Genomic DNA, 18084 nt, shown 5'->3' on the forward strand with positions numbered 1-18084 from the left:
AGATGGAAAGTCTGCTTTGTTGTTAATATTATTTCCTGTAAATACTGAAAGAGATTCTCTGCAGCTAGATGTTTAAACATGATTTATAAAAAATGTCAGTTACTTACAAATGAGCAAGCAAACAGCAAAGTGTAACTACTACAGTCTATAACTGACAAAATTCGGGGGGACCATTTTCCTAAGTTTAATGCCTTACAGCTGGTATTTTGCTGAGACAAAGAATGTTGATATCTAGATTAGAATTATATGTATTTCTAAATCATTACAAAGACATATGGTTAGATAAGAATTGTAAGGATGACAAGGAATGTAGGGCATTGATTAGGTTCGTGTGAATAATATGAACTGTTAGTTCACATTATCAACTCTGTTATTTGCCCTGAAATACACTATCAGTTAATAACTAGCTTGTTATCATGCTGCAAAGGATATTTCTTTGCTTTCCTCTGGTCTATGGAGTAGGGCACACAACCATCTGTTCTTAGCCTTAAGTAAAAACATGATTCTTTTTCCTGAGTGTTGATCTGAGCACTGGGTTAGTCAATGTACTGCCTTTTCCTGCCTCATTTCCCATCCCTCTGCCAGATACCAGGGGAGAAACAGACGTGCACCAGGAATCTAGGCAACCCTGACAAACTGGGAAAGATTATTTTTGGTACTTCTAATGATGAAATGGAGAAGACACTTACCTCTTGCAATTTGGAAAACAGACCCTCACAACTACTGTTAATTCTGCTTTAAGATGTGTAAATGGGAATGTGCACATTTTCCAAAGGAGCAGATGTGCATTTTCTATCTTTGCATGAATGCTTTGAGGTGGCCCACATGCCTTCAATACTGAGCTGGGATTTTCTAAGGAACCAGAGGAAATCTCTGTGATCTGGAGCTAAATCTAAGACAGACAGTGCAACAACTAACATTTACATTTCAAGCCAGGAGAGAAATCCAGAAACCCCACTGAATTATCCAAGTATCTCAACCATGCTGAGAAAGAGTTGGATTCCTCAGAATGGGGTGAAAATGCAACATGTTGAAAAGGGAGTCACTTAGAGCTATGTACAGGGAACCACTGACTATAGAGATTGAACGCAAGTTCCTACTCCTTTTTGTCTGGGGAGGTGGCTTTCTTCTCCAAGACACTTAGTTACTAGAAAATTAACACACAAAAAATGAGACTTTGGTGTGAAGCCTCCCTTCTCTGTTAAGAACTCAAATCCACTTCTGCTACCCAGAACAGTGCCATTCCTGAGGCTTGGGAATTATTCTGTGTAGCAGAAGGGCCTTAAAATAATTTCTCCTGTTGGAACTGAGCTCTTGTGCAGTAAACAACCCATCATTTATTAAGCCAGACAGATAACGCATAGAAAAACACCCGTACCCTGCACATTCCCTCACATGGAAATGCACACACACACAGAGTGAGATTTTGGGGATCTTGTTTTTGCATTAGTTACCTAAATTATGGCTAAATGCTCTTCGGGGCTCCCCAAACCGTTATTGGTTCAGCTCCTGAGAGTGTAAGTCCCTCAGGCTTCTTTGAAAATTAGAGCCTACCTTTTTTCTAGGAGCACGTGCCCCTGCTGGGCTATCTAGAGCTGTGCAGGTGAGCACTGAGCATCTCCTTTGCTTTGATGAGTGCTGTTACAGCTGGTGTTTCCATGTGAGGAGGCACCCCTTTCCCTTCCCAAGAAGTGCTCTCTGCAGAGATGACTGATCTGGAGGTGGGGATGATGATGTAGAAGTTGGTATCATCTACTTGGTATGTCTGTGGGGAATGGGAGCCACCACTCGTCTGTTCCCCAATGATGAGAGCTCTGCCCAGCCTCTTCATTATGGATACAAACTCCTCAGCAGCTCCAGATGTCACAGCACTGGTGAGGATTATCAGACCTTTCTGAGACCCGTACCTCTCCCCTGCCAGAAAGGACAAAAAACATCACAAAATGCTTCCATTTTCAGAGATTCGTTTGCATAACTGAGCCAAGATACAATTCTTTCCTTACTTGCTATTAAAAACCAAACAAATTTTAAAATATATTTTGCAACTATGATGTTATTAGAGGACTTCTTTTTTTTTTCTCCCTAGCCCAGCCTTTGTACTGTAAAAAAGACTGTCACCCTATGCAGTACTCTTGAGCCATCAGTTTCTGGATATGAGTTCCAACAGCTGATGGTTACTACTGCTGGATCTCTGTGGCTTTTATTTCTACAGCAGCTCCTGGAGCAGTAGGATAGGCAGGCGAGGAAAGCAACCTCTTCCATTGCTCCAGCAGGGTTACTCAAAGCTCAGCCAGCAGCACCTTCAGTTTCATTCTCATCCCTGCTCTAGGAACATGGCTGTCATAGTGCTTGGCCTGCAGACTATGCAGGCGGCATACTATGAAATTATAATTGTAGTGGTTTCCCACAGGCTTTTTGTAGTCTATAAATGGAAGATGTTGCATGGCCTTTGTCCCAAGCCCTTCAACAAATACCCTCATATTTTTGGGATGCCATCCAAGTTATCTCATTCTCTTACATAAACCAGCTGACAGGAGCAGGAGTTTTCTTGCACCTTATTTTCAGTGTATCTGAACACACTGGATACTTTTCGAGGGCTTAGTTCCCTTGAAAATGAAGCCAGTGTGTCATAACTGGGACCTGATAACTTGAAAGATACTCTAAACTCCTTTAAAAATGCCATTCTTTAAGTAAGTTGCAGGATGACATCTAATTCTCATACTAAATCATAAGAGAGGGGCCAATAGCATGGTAATTAATTTTCACACCATCTTTGGTCTTCTCATTTCACTGTAGATGTAATATCCATTAGAAGACCCTTTTCACAGTAGATATATATAATACAGGACCAGATCCAACTCCTTTGAAGTTAATATGAGTCTGCCTGTTCTCTTTGATGGGAACTGGAATGTGTCCATAGTAATCATACCCCCTTAGCACAGCCCACCTCTAACTGCCTGGGAAAATAGATGGACCCTGCAAGCCTGCCACTGAGTTTAACCATTTCAGCATGCTCCAAGCCAATAACTGCAGACACCATGGTGGCACCTCTTTCAGTAGCTTTTAAGGGGAGAAGAATTAAAACCATTGTTTAAGGCTGTTTAGTACTCCTGCACTTTATGAGCACCAAAGAGCTTTGTTTCTGCGTATTTGCAGCACCTCTTCAACTTCCACGGACAGCAGGGTAGGGAGCGATACACTGCCAAGTGCTCCAAACTCACTCAGATGTGCAGAATTTAGTGCTTCTCTTTGCTTTTGCATCCTCTGGACAAACTGGGCTATTGAGGGTGTTTTCATTTATTGAAATAGCATCTGATGGATCGCACAGGTAGGAAGTGAAGTGCTACATGTAAAACTATAAGTGAGTTTTGGAAGAGGTGTTACTAGAGTTTTAAGCAGCATGGGATTTATTTCTAATCTTAGCAACTTCTATAAGCAGTCATAATTGCTGTGTACTGTATTCAGCTAAACTTCTGGGAACCAGTTTACAAATCTATGTGCCCAGTCTACCCCATTCCTAGGAGTTATTTATAAATGGCATTAAGGACAGGGCTGAGGTGCACATTTTTGTTTTCACATTCTCTGCACAGCTTGAGCTAATTGCGGCAGGCGCTTTCACCAAATGAGTTATGGCGTCTAATGGTTCACTTTAAAATACACAAAGAGGAACCTCTGAAATGAAAAACTATTCTCAAAAGAAATTGTCGTTTTACCTTTGAGCTGGGGCTGGGTCCATATTTCCTTTACTGAGTCACTGGGTCTGTCGTAAACTTTGTCCAGGAGAATTTGTTGTCCTTCATCAAAGAAGTATGAGCATAGGATTGGTATTGAAGTGGTGTAGCCTCCAATATTGTACCTTTTCAGAAATTTAAGATATTAATAAAACAAGTAAAAATTTGTGGCAGATGACAAATCTTCCTTCCAAATGTTTTTTTTAACATCACCGCTGAAAGAGCTTAAAGCTACATTTTGATGCATTTACATTCATTCTCCCCTATCAACATTGGCACATCTATCAGAGAAACAAAATCCCATCTAACAGGCTGGGACTGTTATTGCCCACAGTTGGCTACAAAAGCAAACAGAACTCTGAATGGAATGTTTTTCTCTTGATTCAACCTGAAAAAAAATCAGAAAGTACACAAAGGCTTTTATTTGTAGAGAAACATCAGATTCTTTTTCTTCTTCTGATTTGAATATTGTTATATATTTGAATATTAGGGTTACATATGTACTCGTACTTCCTATGTCATTAGTGATATTTAAAGGTAGACCCCAGTTTAAGCAACATCCATCTGTAGAGCTGACATGGGTTCTTATTTCCTGCTGCACACAGTAAGAACAACTGGAATTTGGCACCTTATAAGAGGAGGCATTTGTTTTTGTGCCTAAAGACTTTTTTTAGCTGCTTCATTTAGGGCCATCATGTTTGAAAACTTTGGTTGTAATTTTATTTCATATCCGTGTCTGAAGATTGAAGTCACAGAAGTGCCTAAATGTCAATGGAGAACCCCTGCTATGTATACACACAGTGGAGTACCAAATTATTTTTTGTCTGTCACTTCTCTCTGATAATAGAGCACATATGACACTGAAGTATTTGCACTTTGTTGACTATTGGGAGATAGCATGCAGTGATCTCCTGTGGTTGATGTTAGGAGTGCCTGGCACAGACATTCCGGCACAGACCTACTAGAAAAGGGTGTTTTGTCCAGTCCAGTCCATAATTAAGTTCTTTTCATCTCTAAGAAAGGATTAGACAACCCAGGAGATCTCTGTCCCAAACAGTGAGGATCCCCCATTTTTCTGCAGCATCTGGGAGCTGTGTGCTGGACTCACACTGTGACTGCCCAGAGCTGCAATGAGCCTCTTTAGTGTGTCCCGGGGAGCGCTGTGCTGCCATGAGGTGCTGCTGCTGCACGGCCCAGGAGGCAGCTGGAGCCAGCAGAGCCCAGTTCCTGCAGCTGCCATCCCAGCTGAAGACAGTGGCAAGCAGCCAGCTAGCTAGCTGGTTGGCTGAGGACAAAGCAGCTGTCTCTGCACAAGGTTAAGAGGCAGTGATCTGCTGAGTTATTGCCAAAAAAGCCGAGACCTTCCACCTCTGTTGGTGGCATCAGACAGGGCAAGGTGGATGAGCACTGAAATTCGTTGTGTTCTTGCTGCAGTCACCCACCTCCAAGAGGATTTATTTGTCTAGAAAAATGTAGCCTAGAACACAATATCTCCTCATGCACTTGGAAGAAAGGAAGGAGGTCTTTAAGGTACATTCCTGGGTCCCCATCTAGCCTCAGTTATGTTGCAGTGCCAATCTCAGACAGCTGGCTGGGCAGCAGAGAGACAGAAGTATGCAGCAGGAGTGAAGCCAGGCAGCAAGATGGCAGAGCAGCTGCCTGCCCTACAGTGCGTGTCTCACACAGATTGAGCTGAAGAAGTCTACAAGATTTTGAGGGAAAAGCAAACATCAAATATCTCCCTCCTTTGTGAACATCAATTTAGAGGCTTCTCTGATTATCAAACTTCTTGTCAAGAGAAAGAGACAGGGCGGATGACAAAGACAAGAAACATTCTGACAAGACAATAGAAATAGAGCAATGCTGGAGAGCTCTTCCTGGGACTCTCTAGGGCAGGGAAACTGCAGAAACTTTATTCAGTAATAACAACGGAGCAATTGTTAGAATTTTAGCTTAACTCTTGGAGGCAAGTTCTTTATTCACTACAGACTTCTTGTGTGACATTAGGGAAGCTGTTCAGTTTACCAATGTCTCTCTTCTCTAAGCTGTGATATTTAAAAATAAGAAGTTTGTGATTGGCCAGGGAAGGGAACTTGTAAGGTGAGAGACATTATGCATTATGGTTAGTCCATGCAAAATGGAAGTTATCAGCCTCCCCTTAAAATCATTGGATTGGTTTAGGGAGAATTTGAAAACATAAAATGCTTATGTTTCTTTTTACATGACTTCAGAGACTGAGTCTTTTAAGTGCTCTCAACTCTGCTTTCTCAAAGGGCTAGAAATAAGAAAAAGATTAAAGAAAGAAAAAGAAGCAAGGAAAGGACTATAATGACACCATTTGGTACCTAGGGCATGATGTTACCTTTGCTGCTTTGTTACCCCGGCCCTGGTTTGAGTTCTGACTTGAGAGAAAACTAGGGCAAGAAAGAGGAAAGTGCTGGTGCCATCTCAAGTCTATTGGAAGATGGCGGTGTTAAGAGCAGGCATATGGTGCTGTAGCTTGCTGCAGCAGGAGTGCCACAGTATCTTGAGGAAATAGTGCCTTTAAGCCACCTTCGTGCTCTGCACAAGGACCATTCTGTACAGGGCTGATTGCCCAGCATAATTTGGCACTGAGGATATGGCAGACTAGATGCTGTAACACAGACTTATGCATGGTCTGTTTTTTGGACCATTCAATCACTTGACCACTGCCAGCAGTGAAGGATTTAATTAAAACAAACATATATAATTAATACAAGACACATGCAGAGTCAGATTAGAAAGAAATCAGAAAAAGAAAACAGATGTGACGTCCAGGATTGCGTCCTGCAGCGTAAACCCTAAATTTGCTTATTTAGTTTTAAACATGTCAAGTGATGGTACAATTTCTCTTGAGATATATTTCCCGACTGTTATTGTTTTCCTTGGCTGTTTTCCTTTTCTCATTTAATCCCAGCAATGTTAGGCTGTAAACAGGATAGCAAGCCATGTAAAGATAATTCACTGTTACAAATAAAATGCTGTTTTGAAAGAGGTTTGGTTATTTGCCATTCAAAGGTTTACCTCATGTCTATGATTAATGCATCTGTATGAACAATTTTCTTCCAAACATGCTCTACCAGTAGGTCGGACACCTGGGTTAGAAGTTCGCAGTCTCCAAACATATCAAATCTCAGATAGCCGATGTTGTTTTCAAATACATTTGTGTGGAATGAAAATTTAATCAGATCTTCAAATACTTCTGGGGAAGGGATCTGAAAGAGTTTGGAAAAAACAGAACAAATCATTTGCTGGCACCGACAGCTTGGCACAAGTTTTAAAAGGAATTATGTGGGTCAAGTTTAGTTCAGGTGGGACATATGTGAGAAATATGGCCAAGTCTGAAGTACAATAATGTAATGATATTAAGACTTCTACATATTAAACTTAGGTTAACATGGGCTGCCGACCAGTACTGTTTGCCCAGTATTGGATGCTTTAATAGCATGCTCAGAATCCAGATCAGGCCCCCATTTGTCAAGGCTTAGCTTATTTATCAAAAATACAAGGGAAATCCTTGTGCCAGAGAGACTGAGAAGGCTACAAGAACAAGCCCAGGCCTGTAGCACAAGTCATTATTCCAGATCTGCCACCCAAAACTGCTTACTTCCTTTCTAAAGGAGGCACTTGAGGCTTTTATGGTCTCATTGACTGGGCTTAGCTGACAAACAGCTGCTGGCTGCAGGTGAGGCTGGTCTCAGCCCATTAATGAGCCAGTCCCTGTGACAAGGAGGAATCTCCTGTGTTGGGTATGTGCTGGGATACTCATGAAGTAGACGTGTTAAATCTCTTATATGGTGGCTATGTGCCTGGAATTTCATGTGTTAAGCTGTGATTAATTTCATTTTGTTTATCTGGATGTTAGCAGACATTTTTTTCATAGCAATGTGTAGCCAAATAATAAAGTTGTCCTAATAACCCCTATATGCTTTGGACACAGAATCTGCTCCCTTTGCCAAACTTATGTTTTGCATGCATGTGTCTGAAAATGGAAGACCTTCCAGCTTAAGGAGATAAGGCTTTCAGATATAAGGGTGACCTAGAAGGGTGACCTTCCGCAATGTGGGCTTTTCTCCACAGGGTTGCTGTGAAACTGATTTTATACTTGCTTTTTAATCAATTTCCCTCTGCCATATCTCAGCCCCAGACAATCCACGGTTTAATAGTGAAAAGAACAAAGAATCAGCAGTGTCATGTGCTAAAACGTGCTCTCCCAATCCACAGTATGACCCAGAACTTGGGAGACATCTGTGTCTTCTGCAACTGAAGGAAGTCAGGCAACTTCCTGCCCTTTGTGCAGTGCCCTGGCCTGGGGTCTGTGCTCCTGCCAAAAGCACCTCTGCTGCTGCAGGCAGAGGGTTTCCAAGCTGTGTGAATGCAACTATACTTGACATAGCTCAAGCACATTACCTGAGGGAATGTTAGCTACCATATCACACTTCTGGCTGCCCTGGGCTTCTTCATCATTCAGTGCCTTCTGTATGCCAAAATTTCAAGAATTAATCCAAAAGCTCTGTTGGCCAGTAGTTGTTGATCTAGCTGTGAGAGCAAACTTGACTGAGCCCTTTCCTGTACTTTCTTTCTCACTGTACCTTGTGAAAATAACCACTGTATCTGGACTGTAAACATATCAGTCCAAGCTGCTGAGTTTGTCATTTCCAATCCACTTCCCAGTGACAGCAATGCTACTTGATCTGCCCACTGTACTTTGATTAACAAATCGCAGTTTTGAAGAATACATCCAGCATGCATTGTGTTGTTCTGACAGAGCTTATTTCTAGTTCAGAGGTACTGGTCCCCCCAGGAGAAAAACTCATCACTCATTTGTAACATACAAATAAAACTGATGTGGTACTTTCAGCCACTTACCAATGATATTTTAATTAAACACGCGCATTTCTTTCCTCTTTCTCATACAATAATTGCTAGATGCACACCCAGAAGCATGTTGATTAGGAATAACCTCTCGGTCTATGCCTGGTAATATTTTTTTTTCTACTTTTTTTTTTTTTTTTTTTTTTACTGTGCTGTATCACATTTTGCGTTGCTAACTCTCACAAATTTATTACAGATTTCAAGGTGAGTAGGTTTCCCTTAGAGCTTCACATCTTTTGGGCTAAAATGAATATGCAATGATCTCAAAAAAAAAAAGAGAGAGAATAAAAGGAGAAAGTATGAAAATACATCTATTCCAAAGGCTCTGACCGAAAGTCAGACAAGAAGCACTCACAAAGCAATTTCCTTAATAAATAAAAAACACAAAACAACAAAAACAACCACCACCACCACAACAACAAAAACCATTTTCAGTAAAAGAGGGGAGGAGGCTGGGACTGACAGTAGAGAGTAATGGTCCTGGAAAACCCCAGGTTCATGACACTGGCTGATGGGCCACGTGCTGCTGGTACTTACGGAGGTGAGCCTAGCTTCAGAGACCAACCGAGTACTCCCCTTTGGAAGGCAAGGCTCTGCTTGCAGGTCAAGAACAAGCTGGGACAGGATGCAGCTGAGACTAAGATCCTGCTGGTCAGTTAGGCAGTGTTTACATACAAATGACTTGATGGTTAAATATAAACCCTCAGGTGCCTTAGTAAGAACACTATAAGCAATGTGGCTAGACTAAAGGACCTCCAAGCTAACACCACTTAAGCCAAGAAGAATTTCTTTTGGTTAACTATATAGAGTCTCCAGCTCTGTTCTGCAATTGCCTTCCACATGTGTGTGGCCTAACTGTAACAAGTAGTGGGACACAGAATAGGACTTAGATTGCTGCCCTGCGACTCGTGCATGGAGTTTTATCACTGGCTCTGCTACAGACACATACCCCAGCCAAGGGGAAACTACTTTTCCAGACGCACCTCTTTTCCCTCTTTTCTCCCCTTTCACCTCTCCCCTAAATTGTTTTGTTTATTTTGATGGAAACTGTATTTTCATAGCTAATTATATACTGACCACCTTAGTGTAACTCTTCTCTGTTAAGGTTGCTAGTGCTGTCAGCCTCCGGGTTAGAATACCATCAGCCAACACACCTGGGCCATTGCAAATCCGGAGGCTGGTTTAAGAACCACGAGATTTTGGGGAAGTAGGGGGGTGTTGCTCCTTTCTTTCTCAGAATAGCAATGGGTATCTTTGTTCACCCCCACAGGCTGAAATGGTACCATCCATTTTAGTAGGTTCCCTAGCAAAAGTGCTGAGCAGGACCAGCAATATCCCTGACAGCTGCCTCTCAGTTGCTCTTAAAAACAACCAGTGATTGAGATTACATGTTCTTCTCCAGGCAATCCAGTCTAGCACGTCACTAGCCTCACTATTATAAAGACGTTCCTAACATCTTGTGTAAACAGTCTAAGTTTGCTACTTTCTACAGTTTAAGTGCATTACTTCTTGGCCTATTCAACATGGGTAAGGAAACAGATTATTCTCTTCATATTTGAAACAGCCTCTTATGTATCTGAAAACTGTTTTCATATATCCTCTCAGTTTTCTTTTCTCCTGAATAAACAACTCAAATCCTTTAAGCTTTTTCAAGATAACTCTTACTCAACTCTTCTCTTTATTCCTTTTCCTCTTCCCTGGGCCTTCCCCACCAGAGACACGACTTTCCAAAAAAGCATTGCCCAAGATTGGGCACAGTGCGCCCCAGCTGAGGCTTCTTTAGAGCTGAATGTAGCAGAAGACTTCATGCATTTCACTGATTATATTCCTGCTTGTCCAACCCATTTTGATGATCATTGTTTTTTACTGTGACAACTTGACTCTGTGTACTTGTGTTCACATTGTGAACTCTGAAGGACCCATATACTTTTGTACAGGACTCCTCCTAAAGAAGCCATTTTCCTCCCAGAGTTGTGCAGTCAATTATTCCCACTCTAGAATCTGTGCAAAAACCTTGCTCGTGCTCCTCATCCTGCTTGTCACAGATAATTTATCCAGTTTTTCCAGAACCATAGCTTTGAATCCTTATTCTGTCCTCTGTTGCACCCGGACAGCCAGGATGGAGAGGTTACCATAAGCAAAAGCTGAAATGCTCTGGGAAGGATTAAATGAGGTTATTTAAGGCTCTCAGTCCACACTGAGGAGCGCAGGGCAGAGGGAGAAGCTCTCACAGCAGATGGCGCTGCACAGCGACATGTCAGCCTGCTCTGACAACATACGGCTCCTAACATACTGCAAGTCAGTGAGCAAGAGTGTAAAGCCTTGTTTTCTTGCCTGGAATAACCCGGAAGATTACATTGTAAAACATGATTCATGGATAAGTTTTGATTTTTCATCTAAAGCGCATTGAAAATCCATAAAACTAATGGGCAAATCTACTGTAACACTGATGGCAATGGCAAAAAATGAGCATAAACAGGTCTCTTTGGAGGGATTATTGTAACTGCAAATGTAGCTGTATTGAGCTTCATTATCAGGGTCAAAAGATGAAAGGTGCTAGAAAAAGAACAAAAATGATTAACAAAATGCCATTTTCTTCTCTGCACCAAATATAAGAGGCAAGCAAAAGGTGAAAAGTCAAGGAGAGTTAAACAGGAGACTTTTTTTTGGCTTATATAAACTTCTATAGTTCCACTGACTTTACTGTGGTTATGTTATAAATCAGCATCAGAAAGGCCCACAACATTTTCTTCTACCTGTTAGTGACAGATGTAGCAATTTGTTTACCTATCTTGACACTCTGAGGCTGAGTATTTTGTTTTACTTGTTAATGGAGGCATATAAGCAAGCATACTCATTTCCGGGGGAATGTCTGTAATTATTACCTCCATCAGCAAAGCAGAATCTCTGCTATAGGTATTATTTATCCATGAAAAATGATTCTTCAAATGAAGGAACAGCTTCTCCTTATAAAAGATTCCTTTTTTTTTTTTTTTTTTTAATAAAAGATTCCTTTTTATCTTTTACTAGGGATCTACAGTGCAGTGGGGAGACTTTCTTCATCAATTTCATCTGCATATCTAAAACATTAGCACAGAAATTCCCTTAGGTGTGAAGACTACATTAAAAAGATTTGGGCATCATCAAGGGGCTGCAAGAGTCACTCAGGGAGGGGCTTGTCACTTGAAGCTGACATAACACATTTGCCAAAATCAGGCAGCAATTCCTCTACAGGTAATCTACAATACTCAGATATTCATGAGTACATGGAAAGGAAGGTGTGATAAGAGAGAGGCAAACAGAGGAATAAGAAGCAGGATTACAGAAGTGTTCATCACCGTGTTTACAGAATTCATCCTTACAAGCAAAAGGCAATTTTCTGTTTCACAAACAGTATATGCAGCATTTGCCTCTGGGAAGTCTGACTTCGGAAAGTGGCGTTTATGCAGCAGAGTGCTCCGGCTAGTATCGACCTTGCTGCTGTCACAGAGGAGACATATTCACTATCCAGTATTATGCTTCAGCAGCTATTCTACTACAGCAGATGCAAAGGTCTATGTGCATTTCAATTGTCTGTCTACTATGTCCCATCCCATCCCTCCTGCAGTTATTCATCTTCACTTTCATTTAATTGTGTTGGATCTGCTTCACTGTCAAGGTCACTATCTAGAAAATCCAATGTCAAGGGAAAGGTTGGTTTGGAAGGCTGGCAGCACAAGAGAAAAAATACCTCTTATATTGTTAAAGTATAAGCATAGTACACAGATTAAATAGCCACTATGTCCTGTTTGAGATTGTCAAAAAAAAAAAAAAAAAAGGAAAGAGAAAAAGAAAAGGAAAAAAGAAAAAGAAAAAGAAAGATGAATTTATAAATGCATTTAGTGCCATAATCTAAGCTTCACTGAAATCTTAAGGCATTTGCTTTCTAGGGTATTGGTGTGGGGGAATTTCTGAAATGATTCACAGAAAACATTCCTCTTGGCTCTGCAAAAACAAGGCAGAAGCAATTATCCTGTAAGGTGAGTCAAGAAGATACAGGGACACTGTAGGAAAAAAAAAAAAAACCAAACGAAAGGTACTTTTGCTGCCTAAAGCTCTGTGGAATAGGTGAATTTTCTTCTATCTCTGTCACAGGGAAAAAAACCTATATGTTAAGTCTTAGTTCGCTCACTGTCTTCTGCCTTGAAATATTTTAACACCACTTTCTTGTCTCACTCCCTCCCAGTTTCCTCAAGCATTGTGAAGGGATGCATACCTCCTTGGTAGCTATTCTAGTTCCATAAGAGACCCATGCTTTTCCTCTGCTGTTTATATATTATTCCTCCTTAAATAATTCTTAGTTTTGTCCTAATTTTCATCCACACTGCTGTGATTTCTTTCTGGTGGATGTATATCGTGACCTTTTCTAATCATTTTTCTTGACAAACAGTTGAGATAAACAGTGGCATTAATTAGCATAATGACATTTGCTCGTTAGATCATTAGCTCTATCAGGATCAGAATTTTATACCGTGTAAAAAATAAGATTTTTGTCCTGTACATTCTGTTCTCAACTTTCAAGGTCTGAATAAAGTAAGTAAGGTCTAAATAAGTAAAAATACACAGCAATATCCATTAACAGCCTTCAGCAAATATGGTGACTAAGTTGCAGGATAGGTCCACTTTGTAGGATGGAGAGAAATTCATATCAGTGCTAATATGCTGCTAAAAATTTAATAGGAGGGGGAGAGGAATGGAATTTAAAAAAGAAAAAACTTTTATTTTATTTTATTTTATTTTATTTATTTTATTTTATTTTATTTTATTTTATTTTATTTTATTTTATTTTATTTTATTTTATTTATTTATTTTTGCTTAGAGGCATGAATGAAGCCAGCATCTCTTGGTTATCAAACTTGAATTGAAAAAATGTCCTCCCCTGGAAATACTTAGACTTTGTCCTTGACATTAGTGTTGGAGATAATACCACAAAGGTCATGCCCACCTTAATTCATGCATGCCAAAGACTTCAGAGGGTGGAAGCCCACAAATTTCCTCCCCCAGGAAACATTTAATAGTTACCTGACACTTGGTATACTCTGGTTCATTGCAAAGGCAAATGCATTCTCTTCAAAAAGTAATTTTATGAGTCCCTTGGGAAAAGTCTCTGATAGCCACACTGGAGCAGTAGCCAGAAAGGAGCTAACTCCATCCAAGAAAGGGATCAGGTTATCCTAACCCTCCTTTTAATTTGAATGTGGAATTTTAACAAGTGCTTCTGGGAGCTCCTTCTAGCACTACAATGAACAAGAAAGATTGCCAAGACAGACCAATGTATAAATAGCCAGCCTCAGAACAAAGCACAGACTGTTATGCAAACCATGCAGCAAAGGCAGAAGTAGATTATTAAAAATCAATTTCTCCCTGGGGCCACCTAACTTCCACCCAGATACTTCTTCCAAAGTATTTCTAGGTCACTGGGAAGCTGTCTGATGTTGAGCATGAGATACAATCAGAACAACTTTCCACTGTCACTACAAAAGGAGTTGCTTGTTGTTCTAGTGTAATAGAATTAGAAATCAGGTATGGCAATCTTATATATAAAAATCCATTGCAAAGTATGGGGCTGTATGTTTTGCAGGTCTATGCATTTACTCTGGACCAACCGCATTTTTCTCAGATTACAAACTCAGTTTGTAACCAGTGGGTTTCTGCATTAATTTATTACAGCTTGAAAAGCTGTAGTATTCTTCTGTGATCACAGAGATGAGATATTTTCACTGTAATAGGGAAGCCCTACATCAGCATCTTTTCTTGTGGTAGATGGCCACTGAAAGAGATCCACAGCCTGAAGGCTGTTGTCCCCAGAAAGTATGCATCCAGAACTACCATCTACTAACACAAGCTACTACCCTGGCTTGCCTTATTATCAGAGAGAATTCAGTCTCCAAAACCCACCGAGGCACAGGCTTCTTTAATGCATACAGGTAAATCCTGATGGGTTGATGATATGGGCTAGAAACAAGGTAAGATGTCTGACTCAGTGCTCCCATTCTAACTGGCATCAGTATAGCTGGCTACAGGAGAACTGTACCTGTTTTGGCATGATTCCTGGGATGCTGTCCTTGGTGTGTTCAGGGATGTAGAGTATTTTGAGGTGCTCATCATCAGAAAGAGCTTGCAAGTTGGCAGTCACCTTCCTGGCCAACTCCTCTTCTGAATTAATCCTTTTGTAATTTCCTTTGTTGATATTCTTGGTGAGATTGGATGCTATAACAGCCCCAATGTCCACAAAGGCATAATTATCTGCCACAAGCTTACCTACAGTTTGCAGTGTCTGTGGCACCTGGGCACGCAGGTTGGCAATGTGCTGGGCTACAGCCATGGCTTCACTGGCTTGGATGGTGATGTGTGGCTCCACTCCAGACACACTCCACACTTTGCCAGTCACTGGGCTGAGCACCACTTGGCTGGGGATGGAGGCATACAGGGAGCTATTACCAACACGATAAATGCCCACTGAGAGGGAACCACCTACTGTGGGCTCACCAATAACTGTGGCCCGGTGTAGATCCTTCATAGAGCGAGTAAAAGCTTCAGCTGCTGAGCCACTCATATGGCTTGTTAGGATGTAGACGTCCTTGAGGGAGCCATATCTCTTGCCAGTGACCTGAGGGAGAGTCCATACTTCTGTGCTGCGGGAGGTACTACGATCGAAGACAGTGTAGAGGTGTTGCCGAGGCTCAGGCTCAAAGAAGTAGGAACAAAGTATTGGGACAGCAGTGGAGTAGCCACCCGTGTTGTACCTCATGTCAATAATCATGGCATCCGTGTCAACCAGCTTGTTCCATACCATCTGCACCAGCTGAGGCCCAATGGCCTTCACTGTCTCTGCCTCAGCCATCATATCAAAGCGAAGGTAGCCCAGGTTGCCTGGCAATACCTCGATTTTGAAGAGCGCCTCAATGATATAGCTGAGCTCCTCAGGGCTGGGAATCATGTTGGGAAGCTGTTCTTCTGGTGTTGGTTCCACATGGCTGTGGAAAACATGAAGCCGATGGTCCCCTGAGGCCTCCTGCAAGTCACTGGTAAGCTGGGAAGCCAATGTCTCAAAGTCTACAGCTGATCGATAACCTCCTTGGGCCCGTTTGGTGCTGAGCATGGCACTGGCCTTCCCAGCCACTTCTGGGATGGCATAGTGAGCTTCTAGGAGTTGCCCAGCATTTTCCAAAAGCACCCCCATGTTCCTGTGAAAAGCTAGCACCTCTTCAGCCTTCTCCAGCGCGTCCTCAGCCAACACTATGGCATCAGGCACAACTCCTCCGCCCATCCAGCTTTCTCCATGGTTGTCAATGAAGGTGATAACTGGTACTGTGATAGTTAGGCCACGGGTTATTCCCTGCTCAGGCTGCAGCAGGGGGAAGATATAGGTGTGTGAGAGGCTGCCTGCTGTGATCTCCCCAATCAGTGTGGCGCGGCCCAGGGACTGCATGAGGTAAGCAAACTCCTCAGCAGCTGTAGCAGTGTGGTGGCTGGTGAGCAGGTAGATGCCACGCTGAGCTCCGTAGGGCTGGGCCAGCAGTTCTGCCTGGCTGTTGTGCTCCTGCGTGTGGTTGGTGCGCCTGTCGTAAGTTGTGAAGAGATGGACAGGACCTACAGCAGGGTCTTGGAAATAGGAGAGTAGCACAGACACAGCAGAGGAGGAAGGGCCCCCAGGGTTGTAGCGTAGGTCCATGATCAGGTTCTCTGTATTTTGGAGGGGCTCCCACACTTTTTTTACGATGTAAGGTCCCAGTTTAGCAAGCACAGAGGCATCAGCAAACTCATCGAAGCGCATGTAGCCCACATTGCCTGGCAACACGGACACCTTGAAGACAGTATCCACCAAGGCATGCAGCAGTTGCTCATTGTCAGGCAAGTTGGCTGCCACTGCAATTGGCGTCTCAGCAGGGGGGGCAGCAGTTTCACCTGGCATCATGACTCGGACCAACAGGCGAGGGTCCTCGGATAAGGTCTGCATCTCAGTGTTGAGCTTGGTGGCCAGGTCCTCTGCTGACTGCACGGAAGAGAAATCAGAAGTGGCGAGGTGCCGCAGCAGCACTGGCACCCGCTCCACTAAGCTGTAATAGTCCTTTAATATGTCTATGAGGCGGGTTAGGGTGCCAGGCACTGCTCTGCGCACTGCCAGGATGTCCAAGGATTTCTGTAAGGCTTGTTCTGCCTCAGTAGCCACACATGGCATCACCCCATTAACCTCCCAGCTCTGCCCACCCCCACTCAAGGGGCTCACAGACCGTGACACAGGAACCATTAGATAAAAATTAGAGAGGCCAATACGCAGCTTCTGGATATCCAGTGAGCCCCCAGCTGTCTTCTCCCCGACAGTGATAGCTCTGTTCATGTGCTTGAGGATGTACGCCACATCTTCGGCCACTCCTGTGGTGTGGCGGCTGATCAAAACAATGACATCCTTTTCTTTGCTGTACCTCTCTCCCAACACTTTTGGCAATGTCCATATCTCTGTGGTGGTGTTGGAGGGCCGATTGTATACGGTCTCAACATGCAGCATCTTGTCTGCTTCATGCAAGTATGAGATGATGAAGGGAAGTCCAGAGATCTGTCCTCCAGTGCTGTGACGAAGATCTATCACCAGGGCAGATGTATTTATCAGCGTCTTCCACACCTTGTCCACCAGAAAAGCTCCAACTTTCTGCACAACGTCCTGTCCTATGACATAATCAATCCTCAGGTAGCCAACATTGCCCTCCAGCTTGTCATACACAATCACACGCTCAATAAGACTCAGGAGTTGTTCACGAGTGGGGGAAGCCTCAGTTTCTTTTTTGGGAGCTTCATGTGGTGATGGCTCATAGGAAATCACCAGTCTTGGGTCATTCAGAGCACCTTGCACTCCAGCTGTCAAGACGCTGGCCAGCAGTTTTGGATCTGAGATGTCCAGGATCTCCCCACTCTTGATGGCTTGTTCAATGGCTTCTTGCATTCCCACTAGGTTTTCAGGATAGCAGTAGTTATCCAGTAGGACTTTAGCCATGTCCAGCACTAGAGTTGGTTGAAAAATTTCCTCAGCAGATATGCTGCACATAATCAGAGAATAAAACAGGAAAAAATGTGTCCTGAACATTTTGTATTTGTAAGGAATAAAAAAAAAAAAACAACAAATTGTATTTAGGAAAGAAGTCAGAAGCTCTTATCTGTCAGGATGAGCATAGCTCTCCACTGACCCTCTGTGAATCACACTGAAATCCCTGTGTTGAATCCAGGTGCACTGAACAGATAAAAATCTTTTATCTGCATTAAGCCTTTAATCTCATTAAAACGGAGTGCATCATCCAAAGTGCACCAATAGATGAAGTTCAGCTTCTTGCTACTTTACAGACCTCTTATGAAACAGCAACAAACTTCAGTCATCAAGGAACATTTTTCTGGCAGTTAATTGTTTTCAAAAAATAATGTATTG

At 42.4% G+C, this 18084-nt stretch overlaps 1 protein-coding gene across 1 annotated transcript; it reads right to left on the minus strand.

Moving 5' to 3' along the window:
- Positions 1-1534: 1534 nt before the first annotated feature.
- RBP3 (retinol binding protein 3) lies at positions 1535-17748 on the minus strand (the record flags this gene model as incomplete). The annotated part of the gene is made up of 4 exons (XM_080596680.1): positions 1535-1914; positions 3714-3856; positions 6777-6967; positions 14701-17748. The coding sequence occupies 4 exons, from the start codon at positions 17746-17748 to the stop codon at positions 1586-1588; spliced, it is 3711 nt and encodes a 1236-aa protein (XP_080452806.1). The 3' UTR covers positions 1535-1585.
- Positions 17749-18084: the final 336 nt, after the last annotated feature.

The sequence above is a fragment of the Anser brachyrhynchus genome (genome assembly GCF_964034855.1).
Source record: "Anser brachyrhynchus genome assembly, chromosome: 6".
NCBI lineage: Eukaryota > Metazoa > Chordata > Aves > Anseriformes > Anatidae > Anser > Anser brachyrhynchus.